Source organism: Columba livia, chromosome 4 (assembly GCF_036013475.1).
Source record: "Columba livia isolate bColLiv1 breed racing homer chromosome 4, bColLiv1.pat.W.v2, whole genome shotgun sequence".
Classification (NCBI taxonomy): Eukaryota; Metazoa; Chordata; class Aves; order Columbiformes; family Columbidae; genus Columba; species Columba livia.
This window is the reverse complement of record NC_088605.1, coordinates 24,534,419-24,559,508: the sequence shown is the minus strand read 5'-3', so window position 1 is coordinate 24,559,508 and position 25,090 is coordinate 24,534,419. Positions and strand designations below refer to the sequence as shown.

General features: G+C 39.9%; 2 protein-coding genes across 4 annotated transcripts in view; one reads left to right on the top strand and one right to left on the bottom strand.

Annotated features, from left to right (window-relative positions):
- RFC1 (replication factor C subunit 1) overlaps positions 1-16,849 on the top strand; it is a 43,024-nt gene extending 26,175 nt beyond the window's left edge. Inside the window, exons 9-25 of the mRNA XM_065062618.1 lie at positions 50-351; positions 981-1,088; positions 1,613-1,792; positions 2,111-2,215; positions 3,428-3,818; positions 4,771-4,880; positions 6,756-6,870; positions 7,339-7,427; positions 8,427-8,564; positions 8,975-9,070; positions 9,249-9,347; positions 9,759-9,913; positions 10,029-10,146; positions 11,067-11,212; positions 11,652-11,865; positions 12,695-12,886; positions 13,456-16,849. Of these exons, the coding sequence (XP_064918690.1) occupies positions 50-351; positions 981-1,088; positions 1,613-1,792; positions 2,111-2,215; positions 3,428-3,818; positions 4,771-4,880; positions 6,756-6,870; positions 7,339-7,427; positions 8,427-8,564; positions 8,975-9,070; positions 9,249-9,347; positions 9,759-9,913; positions 10,029-10,146; positions 11,067-11,212; positions 11,652-11,865; positions 12,695-12,886; positions 13,456-13,551 (2,654 nt within the window). The 3' untranslated portion in view covers positions 13,552-16,849. The remainder of the gene's footprint in view (positions 1-49; positions 352-980; positions 1,089-1,612; positions 1,793-2,110; positions 2,216-3,427; positions 3,819-4,770; positions 4,881-6,755; positions 6,871-7,338; positions 7,428-8,426; positions 8,565-8,974; positions 9,071-9,248; positions 9,348-9,758; positions 9,914-10,028; positions 10,147-11,066; positions 11,213-11,651; positions 11,866-12,694; positions 12,887-13,455) is intronic.
- WDR19 (WD repeat domain 19) overlaps positions 14,379-25,090 on the bottom strand; it is a 43,233-nt gene continuing 32,521 nt past the window's right edge. For all 3 annotated transcript variants that reach the window (XM_065062613.1, XM_065062614.1, XM_021286031.2), the window contains 8 exons: positions 23,371-23,467; positions 20,827-20,951; positions 20,078-20,159; positions 19,320-19,470; positions 17,158-17,281; positions 15,902-15,978; positions 15,366-15,486; positions 14,379-14,569 (listed from right to left, as the gene is read on the bottom strand). In XM_065062613.1, the coding sequence (XP_064918685.1) occupies positions 15,375-15,486; positions 15,902-15,978; positions 17,158-17,281; positions 19,320-19,470; positions 20,078-20,159; positions 20,827-20,951; positions 23,371-23,467 (768 nt within the window). In that variant the 3' untranslated portion in view covers positions 14,379-14,569; positions 15,366-15,374. The remainder of the gene's footprint in view (positions 14,570-15,365; positions 15,487-15,901; positions 15,979-17,157; positions 17,282-19,319; positions 19,471-20,077; positions 20,160-20,826; positions 20,952-23,370; positions 23,468-25,090) is intronic.

The window sequence follows — 25,090 nt, the reverse complement described above, 5'->3', positions numbered from 1 at the left end:
TAATGGGATACATTCTGAATGTGCTGTCTTCCCTCTGCCTCCTTTGAAGTGAAAACAACAAACTTAGCGGACGAAGCAATGAATTACACTGCAAAGCAGCAAACGGAATCTGATCATTTAAAAGGGTCTCGATTATCCCCACAGTCATCTGGTGGTAAAATAGTAAGAGAGTTGACAGATAAGACCTTACCTTTGAAACCTAGCTCTAAGCTTGTGTCTCTGAAACAAAAAGAAGAGATTGCTGAAAAGGAAAGAGCTGCTCATACTTCAGTATCAAGAGAAAAAACTGCTTCAGGGAAACAACAGAAGACAACACCAAAGAAGGAGAAAATTTCTCCCAAGAAGGCTGAGGTAGGAACTATCAAAATTATTTTAGTCGGCTTAGTGGAGTTTGCAGGAAAAGAGTTTTCATTTATTATTGTTTGTGTCACTTGTAACTTAGTACTTTTTAATTTGAAGGTATAAAATACCTGAATTCGATGCTTAAATAACAGTTGTGATTGGGAGGGAGACCCTTTTTGAGGATGAGTTTAAAATAGCTTACTGATTAGAAAGCTTAAATGTCTCTTAAAGTAGACATACTACAAAGCAGACTTTATGTAAGTGTAGATCTCTTCTATACTTGATTATAGTTCTGGAATAAAATAGGATGTGAATTTAAACAACAATTTATCAATTAAGTTAGCATGTATATGTGGAATACAGAGGGATCTACAGAAACTTCACAATAAACAATGGGCAAGTACTTTTTTAAGCTCTCAGGTGAGTTTTTGAAGTCTTTGAAAAAGAACAACAAAAAAATACCTCAAAGCATAAGCACCAGAACCAGAACAGGCTTCACTGTTGCACGTCAATAGGTTAAAAACAAGTATTAGAGCTTTTCCTTTGGTGCATAAAAAGTCTTAAACTGTCATGCTTGAGTATATTTTGTTGTTTTAATGTATATAATATGTGTGTTATTTTTTTCCCTCCTGCCCAAGTCTGTAAGTCCTGAGGACTCTGAGAAGAAGCGAAACAATTATCAAGCCTACCGAAGCTTTCTTAATCGCGAGGGTCCAAAAGCACTGGGTTCCAAAGAGATACCTCAGGTAAGTTTGGCTGCAGCAGAATTCTGTGTGTAGAAATGGAGCATGTCATAGACTTACCGTTGCAAGTGATCTAACAAGTATCAACTGTACTATGGAAAAACTGGTATTTGTTTTCAAATAGCAAGTTTGTATTGGAAAAAGTTGAATTGTAATGCAAAGTAGTGACTAAATGGAAGGGCCTGTACTAATAAATTCAGTACTTGGTTTATGAAGTCATAATGATGAAAAACAGTTTCTGGTCTTAAAGTTGAAGGTTGTGTCACTCATTTGACTGATGTGCTATACCAGAAGCACAGGGTTATCAGTGTGATTGGTCAAGTGAACAATGTGTGAAGTTCTGTTGGTAGCTATTCCTTTTAATGGGTTTTGAACTTTTAGATCTCTTAGCTAGGTAGCACAGGCTGATTTTTTTCATGTTCCATAGACTACTTGACAGGGTAGGGGGTTAAAAAGTTTAGGGTGAAACAGGTATTTGGTAGAATTGCATCAGGTAATGGCATTTCCTGCAATGCTCTGGTCCTCAGGGAGCTGAAAATTGCTTGGAAGGCCTGACATTCGTAATTACTGGTGTTCTGGAGTGTATTGAAAGAGATGAGGCCAAGTCCCTGATTGAACGTTACGGAGGAAAAGTAACTGGCAATGTCAGCAAGAAGACAAACTATCTGGTTATGGGGCGAGACTGTGGCCAGTCCAAGTGTGAGAAGGTGAGTGTTCCTGGGCCTGGGCAAAACTGAATTGTTCACGTCTAAATGCGTTGATTTTTCAGTATCTCTGCCAAAAGGAGAAAGTACTACAAATAAGCTGCTTGTTCAAAAGGAAAAGTTGACTGATGATTTAGGGCTTTGTTTTGTTTTCATTTTATATATATATATATATGTGTGTGTGTGTGTGTGTGTGTGCTTACATATATATAAACCTCTTGTTGCTGTGTTCCTGAACCTAGTATCTACTGGAAAGCACTTTGAAGTGACTTATGTAACTCTGTACTTTATTTGACTTTTTAATTCTTTCTTTGGCTCCAGGCATCGACTTTAGGGACGAAAGTTATTGATGAGGATGGCCTGTTTGATCTTATTCGAACTATGCCAGGCAAAAAGTCCAAGTATGAGCTGGCAGCTGAAACAGAGGTTTGTTTACAATAAATTTAGGGGTTGGTTGTGTGTGGTGGTGCGTTTTGTTTTGTTTTTCTTAATGTTTAGTTTCTTTTTCATTGAAATGAGTTTTGGGCTTCTGTTCCAATAACAATACCCTACAATTGTTAGTTCGACCTTCTGGGTTAAAAGTATTGAAAATGAAAATTTTATATTTGTGTTTTAGGCTTCTACTTGGGAGCTGTAACATTTTTCCCCCCCCACCTTTGTTATACTCTATTACTCTGAATTTTAGGTATCCGACTGAGGGGGTAATTGTATCTCCTTAGATGATTTCAATTTTAAGCTTTGAGGTAATTTTTTCAGGGAATAGTGTTAAAACAGTAACAGTTTTTTTTATGCACATTTAAATTGAGTCTGTAGTTGCTGATAAAATGTTAATAAAATTCCATTAGCTCTAGCATGTTGTGCACTGAGTATAGATCTAGCTTTGGTACTTATGGTGTGGCTAGACATGAACTGTTGCATGCAAAGATATTGGTGTCCTAAGGAGAAGCAACTCTAAGCTTACAAGGCAATTATTTTCACTCCCTTTGAATTGTTTTGGGTTGAATACTTTCTGGAATTATGGGGTTTCTTTGGGTGGGTTGTGTTTTTGGAGGGGGGGATTAAGGGGTGTGTGTGTATGGGGTGTGGGTTCTTTTGTTTTATTATTTAATAACTGTACTTCTTTTAAAAAAGTGTGTGCTTGAGAGGAGCATCCCTGATTTTAGAAACAGGGTTATTCCCTGTGCTTCCACCTTTTAGGCATGTGTTCCTAGGGTTAACTTTTTTTGGTGTTGGAGCTTGGCAGTGGTGTTTTGTGAGAACTGTGCTTCAGTTTCAAGGGTGTCTTATGGCCCATCTGTTCCAACCTGACAGTCATCAGTTTGCATTATTTTATTAATGATGCATCAGGCTCAGAGTAAGGCTCTTGAGATGACCAGAACATTTCCTGCCTCTTTTGTGGGTTGTGCTGTGGAACCATGTGGCATTGTGTTAACAAGGGTTTATTTTTCAGAGAGGAATATTTCTTTATCTGCTCTTGAAGGCTTTTTATCAATACATAAGCTTTGTTACTTTTTAAGCACTTCTGCACATGTGTTCAAAGACAACTGTTTTATTTACTGAATGTTTGTGCTTTCATTTTTTTTGGGGGGGTGGGGGGAGAGTATTTCCCTTTAACTTTCTTACCTTTATTTTCCTAAGGGAAAGAAAGCAGAGTCGAGACCTAAAAGGACACCACAGAAAGCTGAAGCTGGAAAAAGGAATTTGAGCCCCTTCAAAAGCGAAGCTGATAATAAAAAACATAAGTCTACTCCTGAAAAAAGAGATGCTGTCAAACCTGTTAAGAAGGAAGCTGTTCGAAAACTTATGGACTTTAAACGGCAAACTGTAGAGAAGAAAGAAGCCCCAGAACCTCAGGGGAACTTGGTTTCTGAGATTAAGGAAGATGGAACAGAGAAATTGTTATGGGTAGATAAATACAAGCCTGTAACTCTCAAGGCAATAATTGGACAGCAGGGTGAGCAAAGCTGTGCCAATAAACTGCTCCGGTGGCTCCGAAACTGGCACAGGAATGCCTTGGGAGATGGACAAGGTGACCAGCGCAGTTAACTTCTCTCTTGTTCTGCCATGCCAATTACACTGCTTGGTTCCCTTGACTAATAAGGAACATTGAGATAGTGGAGCAACTCTAGAACAGGCATGAGGCTGAAGTCAGATGCATTTTTTTGTAGCCCTGGTTGAGCCTGAGTGTGTGTGGGTGTTTGGTTGGTTTTAAGCAGTTGTTCACTTACCAGCGCCTTCCTCACTGCCCCTTTTCCCACCGCCCCCCAGGCCAGAAAAACAAACTGTGTCTGAGGATATTTTTTTAAACCTTGTGATATTTTTTAAAATGTGGTTTGTTGTTTGGTGGTTTTGGTTATGGTGTTTGTTGGGTTTTTTTGGTTTTGTTTTTTCCAAAAGAAACCAGAACGACCTATCAGTATGTATATAGAAATGGCCTCATATTCAGCCTAGTGAATTCTTCCTCTACCAAGCGAAATATTGCCCAGTGTTAACCTGTTAGTACACATGGTGAAAATACAGGACAGCATCATGCATGGGGAAGAGATGGATCAATAAGGTCCTGGTTCTGCCTGACAAGCAGCCCCTGTCGTGTGTAGTGTGTTGTCCTGTGGACAGTTTTTTCTGTGATTAAAACAGTGCTTAAGCTTTACTGCTGTTCTAGTGGGTAGTGAGGTTTTTCCATGTGGTGTGTGTAGTGTTTTGGTTTGTTGTTTTTTTCTTGCAGTGTGGTTGTGAGAAAATTGCAGAAATAGTTGGTTTACATAAATAGTGCTTTTGGTATTTTCAGTTTAGAATCACTGCAAGTCTTAAACTAAGATAGTTCCCCAAATGGCTAGGATGCAGATGTGTATGTATTTTTCCTATTAATCCTTAAATGAGGAAAAACTCCAGTCATGCTTGATGTCTTTAAAGATTTACATGAAGTATGCAGTTTGTTTTGTAATACATACCTAGGTAAAACCTGGAATCTTCTTTTATAGCAAAGACCAACAAAACTGGAGGCAAAGATGATGGTACTGGTTTTAAAGCAGCGCTACTTTCTGGTCCACCTGGAGTTGGTAAAACTACTACAGCTTCTTTGGTTTGTAAGGTGAGTTCCAGCACCATTTGTTACACATTGATGCTGTATCTGGAAAGAGGTTGTAGCATGGAGGGTGTTGGTCTCTTCTCCCAAGTAGCAAGTGATAGGACAAGAAGAAATGGCCTCAAGTTGTGCCAGGGGAGGCTGAGATTGGATATTAGGAAAAAAAATTAACGGAAAGGGTTGTCAGGTGTTGGAACAGGCTGCCCAGGGAAGTGGCTGAGTTGCCATCCATGGAGGTGTTTAAAAAGTGTTTAGATGAGGTTTTTAGGAACGTGGTTTAGTGCAAAAGAGTTTGGTTATGGTTGGAGTCAATGATCCTGAGGGTCTCTTCCAACCAAAATGATTCTGTGATTCTATGGGTGCAGGTGTGTATCCCCTCGGTTACCAGGGTCTGCTCCTGGCCAATCCCACCTGCTCTGAACAGGGTTACAGGGGAGAATATGTGGATGTTTGAGACCTTGATCAGGTCTTGAGCAAGAATATAGCAATGGGTGTCTGTTTCTTTCTGTCATGTTGAGAGGAAGTATATTGCAGTATGTTCAGCAATTGGAAGTTATTTTCAAAAATCATGAGTGTTTAACACTAGTTCAAGAAGTCAGAGAACATTTGCACTAAATTTAGTAGTTGAATTCTGGCAAGCTTTTTGAAAGCTTCTGTGACAGGCTTGGTCACGTTTTTTAATATATCTAACAAATATGTTTTTCCCAGGCTCATTTGAAATTCAAATATCGCTTTAGTCTGAGAGAAGTTGGCAGGACTATGCGTCCATTTCTAAATCTGAACTTAGAAATTAGTTTTTCCGAACTTACCTGAAACAGTGTTCCACTAACTGTGTCATGAGAGTCAGCTGGGAACTTTGTGCTGTTGTAGCAAGTTACAGATGATTTTTGTTCTTCTTTAACTTTCAAGAACTTTCCTAGAATGTGATACTACCAGCTTGGAAGAGTTGAGAGCTGTTGTCAGCTCGCTGATCTTTGTGCTGAGGAGGAATGACTACTTATCTCAGTATTGAGTGGCACAGAGTAACTCCCAGTCCCCTCCCATTCCCCCTGCCTTAGAGCTTTGCACTAACAAGCTGGTGCTGCAGCCAAACCCAGACCTGCAGAAAAGCTGGTGTGCTGACTTGGGTTCATTTCTGCACTGGCATCATTTTGTCTGCTTCTGATTTCCAACCAAGCTTGCTCACAGCTGCTTCAGTTTTCTGCAGAGCATTTCACTGTGTTCCACAGTAGAAGCCAAAAAACTCAGGTTGTTGAAGCTGCGAAACAAAGCTGTGCACGGCTCCCTCCTGTGCCCTGGTGCGGTGGGGGGGTCTGCTGGGCAAGGAGCAGCTGGGTTAAATTCAGGGACTGACATGCAGCCCAGCCCTGTTCTGAAGTGTTAGAACTGCTGGGGGAGCTGTGTGTTTCCTAACTTAAATACTTCAACGCTTCTCTTTCCTTCAGCTTTCAGAGGGATGTGGCATGTTTCTTGTCCTAACTCTCTGTGCATGAGACTTTGATATGCAGCTGGAAATACCATGGAGCTTAGCCAGCCTTGGCTCATAGTTCTGTTTCCGTCCCTGGTGGCAGTTCAGTTGATCCTTTAGAAATAAATCTGTGCTACTTATGTTTTTTGTTGGTTTTAAATTTTTCTTCTAATTTTTTTTTTCTTTCCTTCTCTTCCGCCTGCCCTCCCGTTCTTTTTTTTTTGTTCCGTGTCTGGTTATAAATATTTCTGGAGTGTGAGAGAAAAGGAGTGTAAGGGGAGAAAAGGAATCAAAGCTACAAATTCTATGTGAAAGTGATATTGTAAAAGCTGTCTTCTGGAACTCTGAAATCCATTTCTAATTATATGCTCTTGCACTGATCTGTATTCTCACCTTTTGTGTGTTTGGACTAGGAGCTGGGCTATAGCTATGTGGAGCTGAATGCCAGTGACACTCGCAGTAAGAACAGTCTCAAGGAAGTAGTTGCTGAATCACTTGACAACACCAGCATCAAAGACTTCTGTTCTGGTATGTCTGTTGTTTGAATGAGGATTTTTGTTGTTTTAAGAGTCTGGTTACAGGAGGGACGGAGTTTCCTTGTTATACAACGGTATTAAGATTTTAACTTGCTAATCAGATGGAGGGATCCAGCTCTATTAGAGATGGCTTAATTTAGTAAGCTGGTTTATTTAATCTTCAATTCTTGGAATTAAATCCTGCTCTTAGTAGAATCAGTTGTTAATCTGCACAAAAACTACTCAAGAACTCTGCAGTTACTCCTCTGTTGCATGGGACTTGTTTCTCAAAGATGATATGAGGCTGTAGTCAGTTTTGTTCTGTGAACATAGATTCATGTGATCAAGTGGCAGAGCAAGAGGTTCACCATCCCCTCAATTGTCTAGGATGGGCTTACCTAACCTCTAAAGCATTGGGTAAAACTCTGAGCAAGACCCTGTTCTATTCCCATCTCATTTTCTTGTCCATATTCATTTTCAGGCACATCCTCATCAGTTAGCGGGAAACATGTGTTGATCATGGATGAAGTGGATGGTATGGCAGGCAATGAAGACAGAGGAGGGATTCAGGTGAAACTACTGTAGTTATTAGCTGATGCCATCGCCAAGAGTGCATACCATGTACAGCACAAAATACTTAAGCCAGTCTGTTCTCCTCAGCCCATGCTCCATAGAAAGTCTCTGTAGAGTACAGTTTATCCGACCTATTTCAGAAGTCTGTCTTAGTGTAAAGAAGAACTATGCATTGGTAGAGGGGGAAAAATACATGTCTGTAAAAGAAACCTGGAGTGATGAGCTCAGGTGTGTGCACTTTAGGTGCTTATTCCTGGACAGATGAGCTTATCTTCAGTGACATGTACCTGCAGTGGGAGGTTTGTAATCTGACTGGGACCATTGCTTTCTTTAACGGGCAGTAACTCTGAATAAGTAATATGGCATAGGCAGTGTTATTCCTTGTTCTCCTTAGCAGGCGCAGTGTTAGCTTCCGGAGATTTTTCTGTGGTTGCATGCAATACTATTGACAATAAAGCATGTACAGATCTTTAGCTCAGATCTAAATGTTCGCATGCAGGAATATGAAATTGAACTGCATTTCAGTTTCATTAGAGCAGGCGAAGCTTGTTCTGGTCAGCCTAATGTTGCTGAAGCCTCAGTGAGCTCTTTGGACAGGGAAGAGTTGATGTATCTTGTGCTGCGTCGTTGTTTGTGGCAGGATGCAGTCAGAAAGATGTGTGCCCTCTGGGCATGGGCCAGGTCACACTGGCCTTTGGACAGATGAATCAGCTCTGATATTAACTGCTGCATGAAGAATGGTCTAAACAGGATTGCTGGAAGTGGACTGTGGAAGCGGGTAGACAGCAGATTTATTGCAGCTGAATAGAAGAGCCAGTGGAGCCACGGGCCAGCCTTTCACTGGGTGGAAACATGATTACAGTAGGCAGTTTTATGGACTTGCATCTGCTAAGGGTTTGATTTAAAGCAGGGACTAATGCTGCTTTGTATGATACTTAATTTTTCCTTATTCTCAGAGTTATCTGATGCAATTGTTGTCATGTATTTAAATCGCAGGAGTTGATTGGTTTGATTAAACACACAAAAATACCCATCATCTGTATGTGTAATGATCGCAACCATCCTAAAATGCGTTCCTTGGTCCACTACTGTTTGGATCTTCGTTTTCAGAGACCTCGTCTAGAACAGATTAAGGTAAAGAGGCTGTGGCTATATGAGCTGTGCTGAATTACCATCAGTAACTTCTGTCTTCATGGGGCAGAATTCATACAGAATGGGAAACACCACTTAAAACTTAGTGGATCACCTCAGTGAGTAACTCTGCTTTTGAAAATGGATTGTTTGAGTTTTTCCTCCCAAAGAATGAAGTATCTTAAAGCCTTTCAGATTTAGAAATCCATTTTAAATATATCCAAAGATTTTTATTTTTGTGCTTCTTTTGTTACAGCAATGACAAGGGATTACTTATATGGGAGAAAATTGGAATTATACATCCTTTAAAAAAATAGAAAAATAACACTTTCATAGACGCGTCACTGTGTTCTGTAGGGGGAAGAATTCACGAGAATTCTCTAGTGACAGTTTCTCAATTGTGTGTATTACAGGGTGCTATGATGTCTATTGCATTTAAAGAAGGTTTAAAAATTCCACCACCTGCTATGCAAGAGATAATCCTGGCAGCAAATCAGGACATCAGACAGGTCAGTGCCAATTCAGCATCAGTGTCCATTCAGAAAGCATGTCACTTACAAGTTCTTGAATTCAAGGTAGTATTTGAACAGTATTACTATTTTTATATAGAGAGATTAGGTTGTTCGCTGCTCAGTTCTTCCATTTTAAATGCTCTTTTGCTACCAAATTGTCAATTTTCTTCTTTAGGTTTTACATAATCTTAATATGTGGTGTGCAAAAGATAAATCGTTGACTTACGATGAGGCTAAAACGGATGCCAGCAAAGCCAAAAAAGATATCAAACTGGTAAGTGTGAAATGCTGGATTGGCTTTTGCTGTCATATTGCCATACAATCACTAGGCTTTACAAGCCCAGTGCAGGGAGCTGTCAAACTTGCCACAAATAGAGAGCAGCTAATCCAGGACCGACTATATTTCTGTGATTCTGTAATATATTTTGATGTACCAGTCTCTTATGTAAGATGCAATTATGAAGCTCATCCTTCTCATCCTGAGTCCTGTAATTCCCTTAATATCAGAAGTAAAACTTAATTCTCAAAAATGGTAACACACTAGGAAGGAAATACTGAACATTGAACTTACGAGTCCAGGTATTATTGGGTACCATCACTACAGTAAATTTGTTGACGTTGTGCTGTGTCTTATTGTTTGTGTTGACTTGCGACCCACTGACTTATTGAAATATCATTTATGTAGGGCCCTTTTGATGTTGTCCGGAAGGTTTTTGCTGCTGGAGAGGAGGCTTCTCGTATGTCTCTTATAGACAAATCGGATCTTTTCTTCCATGATTATTCCCTTGCACCTCTCTTTGTCCAAGAGAACTATGTACATGTGAAACCAGCTGCTGCTGGGTGAGTTATTCCATACCCTAAATTGACAAAGGCCTTTGTGTCAGGGAGTAAAACTAGACTAAAACTGATCTGGGTATTTTTGCTTTGTAATACAGTCAACTTTGTTTTTTTCCAGAGGAGATCTGAAAAAGCACTTGGTGCTCTTGAGTAGAGCAGCTGATAGCATATGTGATGGTGATATAGTGGACAAACAGATTCGTAGTAAGCAAAACTGGAATCTTCTTCCGACACAGGTGAGCACTTAACACTCATTTTCTGTGCTTTATGGGTGTCCAGTGTAAAAGACTGATCCTGTGAAATGGATGTTTTGGTGTACTTTTCAGTATACCATGCAGTATTCTGTTCTGCTGGTGAGTAGAGCAGTTTCCTTTATCCATATTGTTGAACCTACACTGTATCATGAAATGTTGTGGAAATTTGAAAAGCTTGAATCTTCTTTCTGAAGCACAGGAGCACATGGCACCTGTGACTTGTGATGTGTAGTACAAGCCTACTCGGTTTGATTTATGTGCTGCTTCTCCCAGCCTTTCACCAGGCTAGTATTTCTCCCAAAGCCCAGAGGACTGAAGCTTCATCACTGTGCTTCTTTTAATGATCACTGGAACACTGATGATACTTGTGCTTAAAGGATTATGTCTGGCATCAGGGAATGTATCGTAGATGAAGTTGTAAGGGACCTCTGAGGTCATCTAGTCCTCCCCCCTGCTTAATGCAGTGCTAAAAAGTATGAGCAGCTTAGGAACGTGCCTGAGTCTGTGTGTAGTTGTGGTTCTTTGGAAATGTCTCCTTTGCCATGTCCATCTGCTGGACACTGTGGCACTTGTTTGGGTGCAGGCAGCTGTTTGGCTGTCTGCGCTCCAAAGTGAGAAATGAATGGGCTTTTAAAAATATTTGTTAATGGCTTTTAAAACCCAGATCATTTCACAGATATTTTAGAATGTGGTAACACATAGGATGGTACAAGAGCTGAAGCTGTAACCTAAAAAGGGTTGAACAGACACAAGCAGCCAAGAAGGAGTTATTTTAAAACAAGATGTTTCCACTATAGAATAGTATTTACTACTCCTTTGCCTGCAGACCAGTAAGGTAGTATGTGTGGTGTCAGTGAGACTAATTCATTGTGATGTGAGTTTGCTGTGTGTTACTTTTTCAGGCTATTTATGCAAGTGTTCTCCCTGGGGAGCTGATGAGAGGATACATGTCCCAGTTTCCTGTCTTTCCCAGCTGGCTGGGGAAATTTTCATCCACAGGCAAACATGATCGTATCATTCAAGAACTGGCAATGCACATGAGTCTCAGGTAGTACTAGTGTTCCTCCTCTGGTTAATAATGTCACACATGTTTAGTTCTCATGTAGCTCATTATCTACTGTTAATTCCTTGCTGTGCTGCATACAGCCATAGGTGTCTATTCTATGAATACCCTTGTGTGTTACTGGTGACACTTAGGACTTAATCTGGACAATAATCAGACTGCAAACACTTCTAGTATTGTTAGTGGAACTGTGACTTTGGTTTTTTCCCCTGAAGCTGTTGTTTCTCAGGTAGGGATGTTGTTTGGATACCTTGCATTGGGTTATCCCTAATGCAGGTATGGCAAAAGGAATGGTACAGAACAACTTGCAGTTAACTTGTAAGCAGCTGGTTACCCCTTTGCTGAGGCTCTGCCTACAGGCTGCTTGTGTTTAGAAGTGAGTGGTTCCGGTACAGATTGACTTACTGCTTTCAATTTCACAAAGAACCCAGACGTGCAAGCGGACAGTGAATATGGAGTATTTGTCGTATTTGCGGGATGCGCTTGTCCAGCCCTTGAAAGACTTTGGAGCAGATGGAGTACAGGAAGCTATAAAGTTCATGGACTCCTACTGCCTGATGAAAGAAGATATTGAAAATATCATGGAAATAAGCACATGGGGGGGCAAACCCAGTCCTTTTTCAATGTTGGATCCTAAGGTAAGATTCACTGGTGGCTATTTTTTTCCCTTACATACCTTTTAAAAGAAATCCTAAAATAATAGGTATGGTATGTATGTGCTGCTGAAAGACTGAAGTTGGTGTAGCTGCAAATGAATCACTTCATTAACTGCAACTAATTGAAGACCATGGTAGTCTTTGCAAATCAGCTGACAAATATACTACCAGGTCAGGCTGTGCTTTGTTCAGTGGTCATGTTCCTGGTCTGAAGGGTCACGAGGAGTTGGCTTTGGGGACATGGAAGTGTCACACGAAGGGACAGGTAAAGCCAGTATCTTTCTCCATGCCGGCTTGTGGCTGTAAGCTGCATCATCTTCCTGCACAGCTTTGCCTTTCCTACTGCCCTGCAAGGGAGGAGCAACATACAACCGTATTTGTTACTGTGTAGGCCCTGAATTCAGGGGTTGACTTGCAGCTTGTCTGCTGCAGTCCAGTTACCCTGAACTGCCAGACCTGGGGGCACTTTGTGTGGTGCTCCCCCAGTATCCCTTTGGGGCTGGTCCATGTGGAGCAGACTTCAGTGGTTGGGACTCTTGTTGGTACAAGGTGAGCTTAAGCTCAAGTCCCTGTTACAAATGAGGCAGGTGTGAGGTCTGAACCATTCCAGGCCTAGTGCTCAGGGGAAAAGAACCTGCTCTACTGCTGCCTTAAACATACACTACTATTGGGTGTCTACACTGAGGCTGAAAATGCTGCTCCTGGCTGGCAGGTGTTCAGTGCTGCTGAGGGTGGCTTTGGAGTGAGTGACGTGGCTTAGGGAGCAGCAGAACAGGGCTGATGCTCATAGTGTTTCCTTCCAACCTAACAGGTCAAAGCGGCTTTTACACGTGCCTACAACAAGGAGGCACATCTGACTCCATATTCACTTACTTCTGTCAAGACATCTAAAAGGCAGTCGGGATCTGTGGTGACCTTAGAACTGAATGAAGACTTGAATGTGGAAGAGATACAATCTGAAGAGGATGAGCAAGATACTGTTGAAAGTGATGCAATGATTAAGGTGACTTAGTTTTCTTAGTGTTAAACTACCACACTAAACTGTTTTCTTGGTTTTCGTTATCTGAGACTTTGTAATATCATAAGAATGTAAATGTAAATGAGAATGTAAAAAAAACCCACAACATAGTAGATATTGAAAACATCATTTCTTAACTTCTAAATTCTTAACTGGCAGTATGAAAAAGTCTCAGTTATTTCCATCCATTGCCTTTTGCTGGGATGTGTACCCAAGTCAGCCATCGCTGTAAATTCATGAACACAGAATCCAATTCCAAAACTAAGTCATATTCTAGGTTTTGGTGGGGACGGTGCCATTGGTAGGGAGCAGCCACAGGTCGTTGTGTGTGGTTATCACACATGGCAATATTCCTTTGTACATATCGCCAAATGGGGAACTGTGGTCAGCCCTTAAAACTGAATGTTGTAGAGTCTGAATTCTTGACGTGTTTAAAAACTTCACACCTGAGAGGGCATGGGAAGAGATGGCTCTTTAACACTTACAGCATTTTTGACTTGTGGTTTTGTCAGGTTGCAGTTTGATTTTAAACTGTATATATATTCTGTTTGTAGCAAAAAAAGGCGAAGTCTTCCAAGCTGCCAAAAAGAGAGAAAAATGAAGAAACGACAAAAAAAGAAGGGAAAAGGAAAGAGAAAACAAGACATTAAACAGAATAAAATCTTCCTCTGCTTATCTAATCTAAAGGCAGCTTTGCTTATCTATTTTGTCAGAAACATGAAGCAGATCAGTGATGGAGCTGGGAAAGAAGAACCAGTGCATAGAAAATGCTCCTCTTATAGAGGTGATGTAGCTACTGTACTCTCACTATGCAGTGCTGTACTGAATGTGTCACAAAATTACAAGCTCTATATACCTTGTACAACACAGACCAGGGTGCAGGAACACGGTGAAAATGGGATGCTTAGTTACCTGGCATTGATGTGATGTCTTCCTAGGATGTCACTTTTTTTTTAGCAAATCCCCTGATATGATGTGGTGAACTCTTGTAAATAGTACATGATGCAAAAAATCCCCCAAGACCTAAATTGCATATTTGTACATTATAGAAATTAAGCAGTGTATAAAATGAAAATAAAATGTTTCACAGGAGTCTTTTAAAATTTGGCTAAGTTCATAGAGTGTTCTGTCTCTCCCTCTCTTTTGTTCCAAGGTTCTAGCTTTCCTGCCTGTTCAGGATGTGGTTATATTCTTTTCCTACAACTTTGCTTTTGTCCTGTTAAAGACACAGAAAAGCAGGGAGATATTTAGTTCTAAAACCTGAGGAGCCTGTGCTTATGAGTTGTGTCTTTAATCAAAACCAGAAAGGAATACTTAGAGTAAGAAATGTTTAACAGAAAATAGTCATAAAAGTTCAAAACTGGTGTTGAAAAAGAGAATGTTTGGGGTTTTGGTTTTGCTCCCCCCCCCTCCCCCACCACTCAAATAACCCAGAACACCCCTGGGTTTGTCTTTGGAGATAAAATGCAAATTTTGCTTGGTGAGAAGAATTATCAATTGGTTTTATTACTATAATAAATCAAAGTACAAAATTTATCAAAAGCTAAATATTTACAGGCTATCACAAAAGAGAAGCCACATGGTAGTTGTTATTAAATCCTAGTGGGGAGATAGGTATAATGTAGTGATGAGGCTTGCTTTGCTGCTTGCCAGCCAACACATGCAGTTCTGAAAATAAACAAGCCATTAGTCATATCCCAAGATACAAAGACTGTGATAGCAAACTACAAGGTTTTCTCAGACCAGAAAAAAGTAACTGACAAAAATAAGGTTATTATGAGATATATGAAGTACAACATCCCTTGTGCGTTACTTTGACCTATATCTAAGTTTTCACATAAAGTGTTTCCACTAGTAACTGCCTTCAAATGTCAACAGTATGAAGGAGCTTTGTTAACTCATTTTCAGTTACCATTCCTTTCACAAAACTGAAGTCTTGGATTTAAGGGTATGGTGCAAATGGAGCACTGGTCTTGTTTGAAATAGTATTTCAAGCCAATACTATGTTGCTGTTACCCTGTGATATATTCTTACATTCTGCTAAGCATAGATGCTATGATCATGTAATCTACATTTCAGATCTGCTCCTTCCTGTTATCATCTCTCTTCCTACACTGAAACACTTGTTGCTGGATCTGTAAAAGGATTTGATGATGCTGATATATTCAAACTGTTTTCTGTGCAACTGAAGCACACCTGGTGTTCAAGGACATGTTCCAAATGATAACATGACCATAGAGGTAAACTGGTTTGAAGCCTCCCAACTGGAACGATTTAACAACCCAGTTAGGGACAGCAGTGAAAGCTACTGGTGTTTGCGTGCCTGGGGGGATGGAGCTGAGTGTCAGTTCACTGAGGCACAGGCCCAGGCTCTGAGAGTCTTGAACACTCTGTCTGCCTTGCTGGGAAAAACTCCCCATGTTCTCCAGAATGAGAAGTGAAAAGTACAGGCTCCAGCACATACCTGAATTTATTAGTCCCCATCTTCTGGTTTGAGGTACTGTGTGCAATCATTGATTTTCTTTAGATCAATAATGTTAATCCTTTTGGAACACATTGGACATACATTTTCAGTCTGTAACATGCTGTTATAAAAGAAGGGTGACTGGTCAAATGATAATTCCAACATTTTCAAAGGAACAGCTTGGCCTGAGGTAGAAAGCACAGAGCAATGTTCTGACCTATGCTACGTAACAAATACGGGCCAGAGCAGCACCTGCTTCTGTCCAGGCAGTGCATAGGCTGGTTTGTTCGTTTTTACCATTTGACAACTAACAGCACAGCCGGAAGGCCGCTGGTGGAGCTGAGTTTGTTCTTTATCGTAGATTATGGTCCACCCTGGAGCGATTTTCTGTATGTTAGATAAAATTACCAAGGAAGGGGATTCCTCTTCCACCCTACCCCAGGCTGTTACGTATTTTTAGTACCAAATGAAACAGTTTGCTGCTAAAATAAGAACAAACATTGGAATCCTGCAAGGGAAAACAAATCTCAACTTACTTCTTGAATTCTGAATAGAGGGCGGGAAAGTCACAGTGCGGGCAGACTGTCCAGTCATCTCGTACCATGTGCCGACCCTGCACGCAAAAGCCACAAGTAATGAAATGGCACGTGCTCTCAGTACACTGGGCATTTAGTTTTATAGCTTCTATTGTGAAAAAGTCTCGGTAACCGAGTTCTAAAAGTCTTGAGGAATTAAAAAACCAATACCATAATAGCATTACATTTGTTTGATTACTGTGTAAATCCTGTAACTACAAAAGGAGTCTTGGTGAGATGCAGTATTTATCACTTGTGTTCTTAAAAAAAAAAATCTAAGATGTATTGAATTACAATTTTAAAAATTATTTTAGTGTGGCAACTCCATAATGTTTTGTGTTGATCTATGTCTAGAGGTGAGTGTAAGCCCAGTGGGGTTTTTGATGTTGCATATGACATTAAAAAACCACCCCAAAGCCAAATGACCCTAGCCCAGTAGGTGGCATTCAACACTGTCACATTTGTGAGCATAGTGACTGCCTTACACGCACCTCTCTGAACAGGAATTATTTCCTTTACTAATTTGGTTTTGATACAAAGAATTGGTATGTACCTTATCACTACTACAAAACACAGCAGCACCTTCAACTATATTTAGCCATCTATGTTCTAATAAGATGTGCAACAGTAGACTGTTTTGACACTCTCATATTTGAGAATGCTGCATTCCTAATGAAGTTACAAATACTTGTGAGTCTAAATAAATAATGTGAAATATCTATGAATATGTACATTATGTTTGGCCCATAAAACTATATTTAAAGGCCTTGGGGTTTTTTGTTAAGGTACTTCTAAAATAGACCAGTCATCTTCTGCTAAACCAATAGAGTAAAAAACCAGATAACTGCTATTAATATTTTTTGTAAGATGTAACTATTATTTAGTTTTAATAAAGAATGCTAACTCCAACATTTGATTCCTCCTCAAGTACTTTTTGATGTTTCTGTAATTTTAACGTGACTAATCGCTTCAGCATCATAAAGTGTTAGGTATAGAGTAGCTAAGGTCAGTATAAGGATTTTGTACTGATACTGGTAACAGTGGGATGCATGGCTCTTCCACTGGGAGTTGTACCCCATCCGTACCTTTTCAGTACGCTCTAAAGCATCCAGAAACAAAAATGTTGCAACTTCTCATTTCTGTAAGGATCAGTAATATGAAATGCTGAGGTCAGTGGCTGACCCACGACTTCACCAGCAAACACTGCAGCCACTCACCGTTGCAATACAGTACGGGAGATTGTTTTTACAGCCAGGACACAAAAGTTCACACTCTGGGAGTTGGAATCCACAATAGGGACAGGGGGTTGTTGGCTCTTCTGCCTCTGTTGTGTCAGGACGCCTGGAAGTAAGATTAAAATGTGAATAAAAAGCCTCAAGCGCTTTGAACTTGAGCAAAGATGATTTACAATGCCTTTGATACTTAAAGGAGAAATACTTGCTATTTGTATGGCTTACAGTTGCTATTTAATATTCTACCAAGTAGCTCCTTGTAACTATTACCCAAGTTTCATCACAATTATGTAACCTCAGAAATAGGTCATTTTCAATCAAATTTGAAACAATACAACCTTTTAAAAGACTTGGAAAGCTTTACACTCATGGTCTCTATATAAAATGTAAAGCTTGGTTTCACTATTTCAGTGTTTTTTCTGTGGCAGGAGTGATTTCTTACATGGCCTTAATGTTTGATTTCCTATGGAATGTGTATATTAGATTCACTTTTAGCACCTTTTTCCAATGGAAATTATAAATCTAATGTTTATCCTAGTGACCCTGAAGCCACTTAGATGGCTTCCTTGGTTATCTTGCTAATTTGCAGAAAGCACACTTTCTCATTTTATTAGCCTGGGCATGTATCCCTCACAATGGCCTGTTCCATTGTCTGGAGAAATGAGAGGTATGGATAAACATGACAGATAAAGAACAAGCCAACATTTTCTAAGCTTACTGGAATGTTCTAGAAATACTAACAAGCAAGCGGTAGGGATGAATTTGCATGAATTTAAAAAAATGATTAAAGGATACTAAACAGACTAAGATAAACAGTTCTCACAGCACACATCTGTGGTAACCCACTGCTCTTCTCCATGCTCATCAAACTTAAGTGAAAATCGTGTGATTCCACAGCTTCTTATATATAAATATTCAGACTGCTACAGGCCAGAGCCAGCGTCAAAGAATTCCAGAACAACTTTGAGACCAAGTGCTAAGGAAACACGAGGAAGGGGGAGCCAAAGCAAGGCCTATTGGAAAAAGTTTCCCCATATGAGATGATGGACTGTGAACTGCTGTTGCTTAGGAGCAAGATCTTTCAATTATATCTGCTATGAAAACATCAGCTTGCTTTACAAAGTCAAAACTAACCAAGCAGGGTGGAATAGAGACTCACTCTGCTTCTACATAAATCCATAAGCTACCCCCATCTTAAATACAGGGTGTAGGTCTGGTCCTGCCTCCTCCAAAAAGGCTGTGAAAAGCGTTTCAGAGAAAGGCCACGGGGACCAGTACCCATGACCAGCTATGTACGCTGAGATTCTGTAGGTCATTAAAAGATACGCCTAGTGGAGAGGAAATGAAAAAGAATGGAGCTCTATAAAATCGCAAGAGACAGAGGAAACATCTCTCCCAAGAGGAGAACTATAAGACGGCACGTTAAACTGGCCAGGGACCAGTCCTGACACACTGAGGAACTGAGCAAAGGAACTTCTTGTCACAGGATTCCCCTGGTGCTAAACATTGACGTGGCTTCAAGCACAGAGACCGGATAAGCTTATGGAGAGCTTAGAGACTTGACAAGTATCTAAAACAGCCATGTGGGCTCAGCAAGTCCCCGAAAATAAGGAAAACATTACATATGCTTGCCCTGCTCCTATCCACCCAACTACACTTCCTCCTTTGGCAGAAAATATTGGCTAGGAACGGTCAAAATAGAACTTGAGATAAAGAAGAAAATGTCAAGAATTCATCTATTTTATTTGTCCTTACATTCTTTTTTATCTTAACCATTTAGTAAGTAATCTAAATCACAACAGACCACACTGCTTGACGCTGTGGTAACTAAGAGTTTATGTGCACATTCCTAACTAGAGAGTAACTAAAGCTGTATGGCTGTACTTATACCTATAAAGAAGATGGAAAACGTAAGTGCTGGTTAGGGAACATGCTATACGCACAGTGCAGTTAAGGTTTATCACATCCATGGGAACAGAAGAGTTTCATGTTCAGAGAAGGGTTGAAACCGTTCTTAGCCTTCCAAATTTGAGACAGTGAAATAATATGAAAACAGGATAAAGCCCATAGGCATTATGAGCAAAAATAATACTCAAGTAAAGCCTTGATATTGTGTACATTTGAAAGTACAGCTTAACACTGCTCACCTCACCATTGCTTCAATTTTCTTTTTGTATTTAAGATCTATTTTATTACGATACTCAGGTCTCATCAACATAGCAGCAAAACTGAAGGCTGAGTTCTTCAATCCTGCTCTATGACATTCGATTACAGTTGAAGTCAAAATTGGCACAATGTCTGTAAGAGAATGAAAACAATGATGTTAATTATTTATTTACCAATACTAACATTGAAAGCCTTTGAGCTAATATGGCTAAAGAGGTACTGATGAAAAATTACCCTCTTTTTCTTCTTATGGTACACAGTCGCACAATTCGTGCAATTCCTGTAACCATATACAAGAAAATACCGGTTTCACCTCTCACCACCTTGCATTTCTGAAGCTCAGCATGGCAGCAGGAATGTTTTAACTATTTCTCCCAAATCTGGTGTGTGCTGTTTTAAGTCTACATTTTCCATGTACCCAAAAAGTATTTTCAAAAGAAGATTGACTAAAATGTTGTTATAAAGTCACAGAACCAATCAGTCCATTACATATGATCCTGAGACCGTGTGTGGTTCAGGCAACTCGGCGCTGCAGCTGTGGTGGCTGAGGACAGAGGAACCCGTCCTGGAGGCTGTATATCGAGGAGCTATAGCCTGTGGAGGGTGGCAAAGCACACTGTGCATTTACACTTCACCGTGTGCTTTATAGAATCAGAAGAGGAGAACGTACCTTCTAACGCAATGATTAAGGAATTATCGTGTGGAGCACAGCGTGCTCTGCTGTGCTGTCAGCACTTACGTGATGGGAACTTGCTAATGTTGTTGGCCACACGCACGAGCAGACGTGCTCCCTTCATGTGATCACCACGCTTCACGTGCATCTGGAATACAACAAAAAACCTGAATTAACGGCAGCCTTTAGAGAGGAATTCCTGCAGCTCGCTTCTGGCGTGCATCCTCCTGGGAGCCGCACGCCCACGGCTCCCTCACAAAGGTCTGTCGGGCACTAGAGAAAGGAGCAGAGACAGAGTGGCTTTTTCCCAGCAGTCTGTCTGGCCTCCAGCCGCGCTGCTGCTCTCACCTCGCTGCTGGTGCAGGGGAGGCCAGACGCTGCGTGGAGGCTCAATGGAGATCCAGACGGGCCATGGGTTAACTACTAAAGGTCATCCGAGCCCCCATGCTTAATTTAATTTACGGAACAGCAGTGGTCTGCTTATGGATAATAATAATAATTAGAAATAATACATAAATAACAATTAATTAATAATTGTGCTAGTAGCATAATGTTTTTAAGTATGAATGCAAAAGAAATTCAGGAAGCCATATGTAGTTTTTAAATTATTCAGTATTTTAAAAGAAAGAATATGCCAATCAGAGTCAGAAACCACCATGGATTGTCTTCCTGAAGCTGGCTGTTAGCAGGCGCTCGGGTTCTGTGATACAACCTCTATGACAGTGTAATTTATGTATACAGAGCATCCATATGTACAGTTCAATAAATCAGAGACTGTGCAACTTACACATAAATTCAGCTTCTCAGTTCATTACCTTCACTAAAATATAGCTGTGGAGAATCATAAGGCTTGTAGCCATCTCCGAAGGAATTTTAATCTTCTGGGTCTTTAACTGTGAATACATACTGAAAAGAAGATCATGTGCACTACGGTAGTTTCCTTAAAAACAAACAACAATGACAAGTAAATTTAATTTTTCATAAGAATTGCTTTAGTAATGACATATATGGAAACTGAACAGAAGTTATGTTCATTCTTAGAGCAAATCCTTTGCACAATGATTTCTTTGGAAAGTCACAAGCCTTTGCTTGCCACAGTCTCCTCAACAGTATCAGCCAGGGAGTTTGATAAGAAAAAAAAATTACACTTGGAAAAGTCATCTAAACAGCACTAAAATACACATGCGGAGGATAACTTCATATAATGAAACTTCAAAAATGGAAGATGCTGTATCCAATACATTGCTTCCACAATAAAAAGGAGTTTTTTATTGGTTGGTTGCTGTTCTTTTTAGAGCATTAGGGATGTTACTTCTTTTTGTTCTTTGATGTCAGATATTCAAAAGCTGTTGTTTCAATGTTAATGTAACAGACTTTTACTTTATCATTTATTTGGGCAACTCCTTGCCTCTGCAACTAAACCAACCCAAAACCTGTCAGAGAGATAATCAAAATTTAAATGTTAATTCACTAGATTATACTGCTTCAAGGTTACTATCAATGATTGTCCAGAAACCACAGGATTTCATTCAATTATCAATGTAGCTGAAAACAATCAGTGTTTAGTATGGTTAGTCTACTCTTCAGCTAGTCATTTGTTCTCGATTTTTTAAAAAATTATTATTAGACTATAAGGAAGTCATACTCTTTGCAGTTGGAGGCATTTAAAGGAAATTTCAGATTCGGTTATTTCAGCAAACCTTTTTCCTCTCTATTTGTCTACCAGCAAACATTTTTACCCTGCAGACCAAGCTGGTGTGTGTTGTTACACACCGCAACTGGATCAACCGCGGAACGTGTGTGAGGCAGCTAAATATCACTCCAGAATTAGTTGCTGGAAAACAACATTAATTTTTCATGCTATGTTACTGACTCGGTATAATATGATCAGTTTTAAAATCATGTGAGTACATAGAAACAACTTAAAGGAAAACTGCACATGAAATGGCATACCCGAAGGAAAAATATCAAACAGTATGACTTAGATATTATTTTCTAAATGGATTTTGGAGAATAAACTACATTGATGTAAACTTCAGAATCAAACTCACTGAAATCCTCCAAAGGAAGAGGGGGACAACCTAAAACTGAGCCTCTGCAGAGGAAACAGTTATTGCAAGACTGGTGATTTTAATGAGAAAAATATTGTGCTTATTATTGCGTTGTTGCAGAATACATCTATACTGTGTGGGATATTGCATTTTAGGTATGTTCTCACCCTCAGAGAAGCTAGTAAATAATTAAACCATTGAGCCTTTACATTTCCTGCTTACATAATTAGCACCAATGCATTGTTCTCTGCTATGACGAATTGGGAGATGAGCCTGGCCAAGGCTGGTTGGTTGTTTTTTTCCACTCCTTAGCCCGGTGCTGAGGAGCAGTCCATACATGTTAATTTGCCTGGTTTCCTGAGGCTGCTAGTTTTCCTTTATAGATCTTTTTCTTAACTTACTTGAAATGAAAAGCAAGCAGTGTTATGGGAAGGCTGTTGCTGTGGCTACAGAGGAGACTGAATAATGGAGGCAATAGCTATTTTGCTTCTAGCCCTGTCCCTTCTTATTACTTTTTTTTATTTCTAACTTCAGCTACCTATTACAAGGGAAAACAAGGCTTAAATAAGCAGGTGTCTGATCCTTCAACAGAAATCAGCTCCTGTGCACATCTCCCACTGAAAAAAATCACGTTCAAAGACCAAAGGATCAGTATCTAAGTCAAAAACCGCATATAGAAACTGCAGTTCTAAGATCTGTAAGCAAAGTTGCAGGCAATATTAATCGCTATGTTTACTTGAATGTAATAAGGAACACAGGTATTTTCCACAAATTTATTTTTTCCAATTCTTAATATACAGGTAGGAGTGCCAAACTTTTCACAAGGGCTACTTCAAATTCAAAATTAAACTTGAATATCATTAAAAGCACTGATACATGTCTTTTCTAAATATAATCCTATATAAATAACGGTACCCAAAGTACTGCAAGGATGTAATGCAAGAGAGGCTGTCACATAATGTTTATAAATATATAAAGGGTGAGTGCCATGAGGATGGAGCCAGGCTCTTCTCGGTGGCAAACAATGATAGGACAAGGGGTAATGGGATCAAGCTGGAACACAAGAGGTTCCGCTTAAATTTGAGAAGAAACTTCTTCTCAGTGAGGGTGACAGACACTGGAACAGGCTGCCCAGGGAGGTTGTGGAGTCTCCTGCTCTGGAGACATTCAAAACCCGCCTGGACATGTTCCTGTGCGACCTCACCTAGGCATTCCTGCTCCAGCAGGGGGATTGGACTAGATGATCTTTTGAGGTCCCTTCCAATCCCAAACACACTGTGATACTGTGATCAGAGAAAACAGACTTACCTGAAGACTGTTCCTCCCTGGCAATTACTATAGCAGTTCTGGCAGCGTCTCTGTGTTGCTTTAGTGCCATGTATAATTGGAACAGGTACCTGGCATCCTTAATTAAATCATATAAAAGCAATTAATACTCCCTGAATACATACTGCTGTATTCCCTTTCTTTACTCAATCAGCCCACCACCACATCCTTCAAAGAAAGGGGACGAGTTGCTTTGTTTTGGGAAGAGCTTTTCGCACCAACCTGCTTTAGCTACGCTACGTTCCCGGCAGGTTTGGCCGTGGGCACAGCCAGACAGACACCCCGGCCGAGGACCATGGCGGAGCCGCGGCAGCTGTTACCAGGGCCTGGCCACAGGGACGCAGAAAAGCCACAGTTGTGAGGCACACGGAGAGTTGTGCAGGTGGGAACCCGACAACTTCAGACGTGCGGGTGCTTTCGGTGTCAGAAAAGAACCAAAGGGCTCCTTTTAGAAATAAAAATATTGCTGGAAATGTTTAAACTGTGTTATGGATGGAGATGCAAACGTTGCTTAGCATGGGTAAGGATGATAAAATCTGGCCATTAAAGAGTGCATTGTTCTGGGACCAGATGGTGCACATCCAAGACAGCTAAAAATTTGAAAATTCAGGGGACAATCAGCTAACAAAATGCACAGAATTTAAAATTTGCTGTACTATGTACTGTTGATCTATTACATGATTCGAGAATGGCAAAGGGTTCACTCAAGAACTGGCAATCCAACAGCAGGAAAATTAGTGAAATGATTTAAAAGCAAAACTTTAAAAAAACAAGACGGCAGTGTTGAAGAAAACAAACTTGAGTTCTCTTTTTATAAAGTGTACTCGAAGTTCTAGCAGACTAGTGAAAAACAATAGAAATGAGTATGAGACAAGAGAAGCCGTGTTTCAGAAGGATTTTGAGAAAATCCTCAGAAGAGGTCATTCCTAAAAACACAGCTGAAATACAAAATAAAATTATGTTGCTTATGAGGAAAAGGAACCATTAAGTGAAAAAAAACCTGGGCTAGTGCCACTGGTTTGTATCTTTAGCAGTGATTTCTAAAATTAGATCAACAAAAACTAAAGTCTGTACATGATAATCTTCTAACCAGTAAATCAAGATTAAATTAAATTCTATAATGGTACAGTTCCAACTTAAATATACGAATCAGAAAAAAAAAAAAAGACACTGGTAGCTTCATAGACAGCTTAGCACAAAACTCAAACCAACTAATTCTGCTATACTGTAGTAAATCCAAACTCTTACAATGTGTGTTCTATGTTAAAATGGTATAAAAATGTCTTTTAAAAGAACTGTATTAATCAATATCATGGTGTTCTCTGAAAACCTGTGTGGGTTTTGTATGTAAGTCTCAAACACACAGGAAAAAAAGCAGAAAATCAAAAGAACAGGAATATTAAAGATATAAAGACATTTCCTTATAAAGAAGATGACTGCAAAGATTAACTCCCTACTTGACAGGCAAGGAAAAAAACATCGAAAAATCACAGAAATAAAAGCAAGAGAGAAAGACTGGCATACAGGAAGAAAAAAAGCAAGTCAATTCTTCTTTTTAACTCACAACATAAAGAAAAACATTAAGTGACCAAAAGCAGTTACTTTTAAACTAATGATGGAGCAGAATTTTAAGTAACACATGATCAAAAGGTCAAACATCTGAAGAACCGTAACAATAATGAAATAGTTATCTGGATAAGAG